At 43.3% G+C, this 6,141-nt stretch overlaps 1 protein-coding gene across 1 annotated transcript in view; it reads right to left on the bottom strand.

Annotated features, from left to right (window-relative positions):
• Window positions 1-239: 239 nt before the first annotated feature.
• The window catches only part of LOC107192736 (insulin-like growth factor 2 mRNA-binding protein 1), a 16,797-nt gene continuing 10,895 nt past the window's right edge, over window positions 240-6,141 (bottom strand). Inside the window, exon 2 of the mRNA XM_015582061.1 lies at window positions 240-307. Coding sequence (XP_015437547.1) covers window positions 240-307 — 68 coding nt within the window. The remainder of the gene's footprint in view (window positions 308-6,141) is intronic.

Here is a 6,141-nt window from a genome sequence, read left to right as displayed (position 1 = left end):
AACAGACTCTAATTACAACCAGCGGCGAGACACTTGGTGGTTAATTTATTTAACGAACAACCGTTCCCGCACAAAGTAACACAATACCCCCCCCTCTACCGTCCTGCAAAGCACGGTTCCTTATCTTTGACGATTAAGAGAGCATCAAACACGTCTTGTCGAGTTATAATTATAATCGCACTTAATTTATTACGGGGCGTGGAGAATGCATGCGAGAAAGTGACAGAGGCATCGGGAACTCACCGTTTCTTCGGTCCACTGGCTACGGATGGCTCGACGACGAGGGATGATCCGAGATAGGTGTATCCTGAAACAGAAATGAATAGAGAAAATCATTTAAAGATGTGTCTATTGTATGATACAAGATTCAAAGAATATGACAGTTTAAGAAATCGTAATGAAAGCTGTGTAACTAACGCCAATTGTGTCCCGGTTCCATGTTCTCATAGGATCTCGAGGAGGGTACAGAAATTAGTTCATTGGGTCAGTGCGAATAACCTGTTTGAATTCGCGGTTCGTATGAACTCTGACCCCGGCCGGAACAACCGATGGGAGATTTTCCCATGGAAAAATAACGCTGGACACCGGTTTCGCGACTTGAGGAGAGGAAGAAGAAGAAGAACTCGACAGTTGCTTCCGGGTTCTGTTCTGCACGTGTGCATTGTCTAACCGCGCGCCAGAGAGGATCGTTGGAGTGATCCAGAGCCATCGTATGCCTTCACTCATATTCTAATCAGGATCAGGAGGTTATGTGAACGTATCTATGGTCCGAGTCTCGTGCTGGTGAAGTTTTTTCGTCACGGTCCGAAGGGTCTCTACACACACATACACACGAGAACACACAATTATGTATGTACACATAAGTATTTCCTTTCCTAGGCGCCAGGTGTCTTCTGCCAGTTAGACCCATCTAATTTTCCCTAACCAGTTCCTCGCTGAATATATCCGCACAAAAAATCCACAAAACTATTAAGGCCGGTGTGACGAAACGAACGTATGCGTTCGCCGTTTGCGGAATCGATAACTCGGACGCATGGCAAATTTCGCTTTTCAATGGTCCACTCGTTTTAAATACGACGGTAATTATTTGCTAACCGTACGTTGGTTCCATGCAACGTTTAATCAATTGGATAGATACAAGTGGACGTTAAGAAATTTCGAAACTGAATTAATAGTACCATCGTGAAAAATGTAAATTGTGATCTATAAGTTACGCCTGGACTCGATAGACTCAGATAATAACAAGCGAGAAAATTACTAGGAAAATTGTGCACTTTTAATATTAATTTAATAAATAATGATTTAAACTAATTCACTTCCTATGTATTCCTCCCCCTTTTTTCCATCAAATGACTAGATAAAACAACTAAAGATTAATGATTTCGGTTAACAACATTCTCATATCGCAAAATCGTAACGGTGATTTCACAACAAAAGGAAAAATACTGGATCGATTTATGAAATTTTAAGAAAAGAACGATATTGGTCTGCTTCCAAAAAAATGCATTCTGTTATAAGACCCTCAATTACGAGCGCGCCTGTTTTTAAATCGCGGTCAGCCATTATGATTCACGCAGCGATGACAGGCGTTTTGTGTACCGATTAAAAAAAAATAAGTTGCAAGCGTTAATTCGTTCCGGGAACAGTGATTCCACGCTTGAAACTGTTTGACAGACGTAAGCTCCGTTTCGAGTATTTTGTTTTGCTTCGATCAGAATATCGTTCTGTTGCTTCGCCTCTGCCAAGGCCGCCGGAAGGAAACAAACAAAATTCGATCCAGTGGCGCGCTCCTACACGTGACGCACGTACATATTTCACTTTTATTAAACGCTTTTCCTTTGTTTTCGAAATCGCACCCAGTATTAATATTCAATTATCATTTAGTAATTTCGGTTGATACCAACAATCTGGCTGGTATAGGTTAAAAAATTCACTTGACAGACACGAGACTCTCTATTACTATTAAAAAGTGAATATGATAAATGATATGAAGAATACGGTTCAAGTTAGCGTAAGATGATAAAAAAATGTGTAAATGAGAACTATTGATAAATGTGAACAAGTACGGAGTATTGCTTGGTGGAGTCAAATTGCAGTTAATTGATTTAACCCTTGAATGGCGAATTGTTTAGTGTCCGAATGCATGGCGGATACAGGATCCATTCTAACCCACAATAGAGCATCCGAATTTATCTGATGAAAATTTACGTTTCTCCAAAAATTGTAATCCTGCTTTGATTACATGTACATATGTAGCTTCTGTAAGAATGCTACGGGGCCTTCGGATGTATTGCGACTCGAACACATTTTTGTTTCTTTAGCACTGTCATGACGTTATACAATTTTTCGATGTAATCTAAATTTCGTCTCTTCGGAAATGTTCTTAGGTTCACGATATATGCAAGGAAGTTGTTACGGATCCACGTGTTTCTCCTTCCTCGTCATTATTTTGAATGTACAGCTGGACTGAATATCGTAGTAGGGTTTATATTACTACCAGAGTTCAGGTGTTTATTCCACAATACATAGATGTTTATGGATTAAGTTAAAAAAAATTGACATTACACAGGAACATGTTTACGTTGTTGAGAATTTTATTATGCTCCAAATAAAATGTAAATGTCATTAAATGTTACTAAATTTTCTGATACGTCGAGGTTGACAAAACATCATGTAAACTACAACTGCGTATAACCCACAGTCTAATATTATCACAATATCATGGTTGAAGATAAAGTATTAATGGATAAGTATTCATGGAGTATAGATCACAGTTCGTTTTAGTATTCAACATAGAGTGCTCAATATAGAGCATAGAATTCTACCCACATCATTCAATATCGGTTACATTAGGTTGTCCAATAAGTTCATGCAGTTTCTTATGAATGTACTTACTACAGAATTTTTTTTCGAAAAATACATATTAACATTTCATTTGTTATGTACTCTCTACCATTGTTCATGTCCTCTTCCAAATGTTTTGGCAAAGTTTCAAATTCCACGGTCAAAAATGTTGCAGTACCACATTTCATTGCGAACGAAAATTCCACTTAAATTGTTAAGCGTGAAACGCGAAAGATGTTAACCGTGAATATGTTAACGCGAAAAAGCAAAATATTTCACGGTACTTCAGTGGCTTGACAACCACAATCAAGCTCCTGTAGCAACGCGTGTCGGAGATGCTCAATTTTATTCACTGAAGACTCCATACTATTTAAACTGAAGCTTCATTGCTACTAACGCGAAACGACAAATTTCTTAACAATTCTAATAGAGGGAAACAAAAACTATTAAATGGTATATAATACATTCGTCAGGAAATGAATTCCGCACAAACATATTGCACAACTTAATACAATATAAGCAAAAAAAAAAAACTACAACTGTTTTAGTATAACGATGGACAAAAATCGTTTGATTTCGCAAGTTATTTCAGAGTCGATCAGCGACTGAATAGCCCAATCAGAAAAATTCGTTGCAGTCGGTTTGCGTTAGAAGTGCACAGACATACAAGGCTTTAGGATGATCGCAGCTGGTGGTGGGACATCGATAACGATCACGGCACTTCGTTATTTTCGTACAGGCGGCGGTACATTTTTTAAATTCGTTTTTCTTCCCCGAACAAGCCGAGCCTGCTTCAGAAAAACCGGGTAGATCTCCACGAGGTACACATACAATGGCGTGTGGCGGAATTGTTTCGCGAGTAGTCTATTAAACGCAGCAGAACGCTCGGTACAATGAGGGTATGTAGTTATAACGTACCGGGCGGATTAGCTTGGGAATTCGAATGAATCGAAAATGCGTGTACAAAACGTAAAGTGGCACAGAGTCTCCTGGTCAGCACTAAAGAAATAAAAGAAGGAAGTAGCACTTAAATGGTTATTTAGTATATCTCGTGTCAAGTCGCCCCCCCCCCTATCCCTCCCCCTGAATGGTCTCGTCTCCCTGTACCAGTAGGTAATGTTCGAAAGTGTTTCTATGCACGAGTGCTCGACCGAGTACAACAGGTTTCACGCGAAAGCCAATTCGCAACAAGGTGCGAAAGAGTGGAGGGGGATAGTGCTTGACGAGGTTTTAATTTGATTCTTATGTCGCATTACATTCGACGTGTGCTTTTATGCTCGATTTCACGTGCTTGGCGTTCCGAAGGCGTACCGACGAGTAAGTTCTATACCTTCAATCTATGTCGGGACATTCTCGAAGAACTTTGCGTACGCTATGACCTCCGATCTTTTTACCGTTTCTCGATGCTACGATAATTACATTCGTTTGTAAGAAGTCACCGATTTACAAGTTCGAATGTTGCCGCTTGAACGGGAGACGTCGATGCGGTCACCCGCGGCTGACGTTCCGCGACGGAAAACTCAGGCATCCCTTTCGAAAACGGGACACCCGTTAGACGCCTAAAATATACCGGCATCTCGCATGGGGCGCGCTGCTAAGAAATGCAGAAACAGCAGTTGCTATGCTAGGTGGTACTCCCTACAACCACACGCATACTTGCTCGCTCTGTTACACGCCGAGCCTCCCCCCCTCTTTCTAAGCACCGGTGAAATTCATGCATAAGAGGGACACACGCAGCACTGGCCAGCCACTCGGCGCGTATACACGTCGCGTGCGAGTGTGTTACGCACGTCTCTCTTACACACGGTCACACGCATACACACCACACCCGAATTTTCGGGGGTTCGTACGCGCATCGCCGGTGTGTTTCAAGTGACGCACGCGCGCAGGACACACACACACATGGTGTCGCGCGTGTGCACGAGGGAGTAGAAAGAACGAACTAGAAAAAAGACGAGAAAGAGAGCGAGCGAGAGAGGAAGCGAAGCAAGCAGCGGCGATACAACGAGGGGTGTAGCAGTGGTGGTTTAGAACGGCGGCGAGAAGGGAACAGAACGGAAAAGAGGGAGTGGAAACGAGATAGGGAAGGCAGCGTGCGTATACGAGGGACGACAATGTAAAAGAACGAACGATAGAGCCAACCGTTGATGCGAGAGAGACAGAAGCAAGAGGGATGGGAGCAACGTAGAAAAGGGAGAAGAACAGGGCGAGATAGAGGGAGGGAGGGAGAAAGAAGCTGTTCGAGCTAAGCGTAGCCAGGGTCTAGAAGCGAGTTTTCGGGTCGAGTCAGTGTATGCGGGCAAGAGAGTAGGTTAGCAGGCTCTCCCGAGGGAGAGGGTAATACTAGATTGTCCAGCTGAACGAGCAGGATGGCAAGTGCCTTTATAGTGGGTCAGTACTAGCCGGCACCCGGCTAGCAAGCCTTCAAGGTCTCCTTAGTGCTCCTACCTCCTCCCATCCCACCACCTTCCCTCCTTTTGCCTACAACGAAAACTGCCAGGTAGGTAGGTGAGGGCCAGGCGAGCGGAGAGCAAGCTTAGGAGAGCTATCTGGAGGTCGTCGCGCAACCCACCTAATATATATTCATTCTTTCTCTCTCTTCTTCCTTCTCCGTCTTACTCTCGCTCACGCGGTACCGTCCCTTTTCATTCCGCTTCTCTTCTTTGTTCTTCTTTCTTGCTACGTTTTACCGGTTCCTAAACTTAAATCTCGTCAATTTCGACTTGACGCTGGGACATAAACGAATGTTTCGCGGGGTTTCCCTCGGCCGATTACACTCCCCATTAAAGCAAGGTTTCGCCGATCACCGTTGTCCGGTAATTGGTTATTTACTCGAGCTCGATAACCGGATCAGCGTTCTAAGGGTAGCTGCTAGTAGGGCAGGATCACGCGGAATGGCTGTTTTGTACAAGCCTATCGGTTATCGACGTTATATTTATAACGCTCGCGTTATTAATAGAACACCCGTTCATTACGATACCTGATAGCCACCATGGCCGAAGGTGGCGCGGCGGGTTATATCGGACTCGCCAATGCAGCGGTTTTCGTATCTCGGTGCTTGATACTACATGGGGACGGTTATTCGATGCAAGAAACAGGCACACTTGCTTTCGCGCGACCAGAACCGTTACAGAACCCTTACGCTCTTGTGAAGTTGCAAAATTTTTCACGTTTCGATCGAATTCTGTTCGAGAATCGAACGGCTGAAAATTTTGAACGACTGAAAATTTTGAACGAACTCGCGAGACCTCGAGGTATAACCGTAATATCAAAGGCGTTATTACAACGATAAGGCTA

The sequence above is a fragment of the Dufourea novaeangliae genome, unplaced genomic scaffold, assembly GCF_001272555.1.
Source record: "Dufourea novaeangliae isolate 0120121106 unplaced genomic scaffold, ASM127255v1 scaffold376, whole genome shotgun sequence".
Classification (NCBI taxonomy): domain Eukaryota; kingdom Metazoa; phylum Arthropoda; class Insecta; order Hymenoptera; family Halictidae; genus Dufourea; species Dufourea novaeangliae.
The sequence above is the reverse complement of the archived record's forward strand: the minus strand, read 5'-3'. Positions and strand labels throughout refer to the sequence as shown.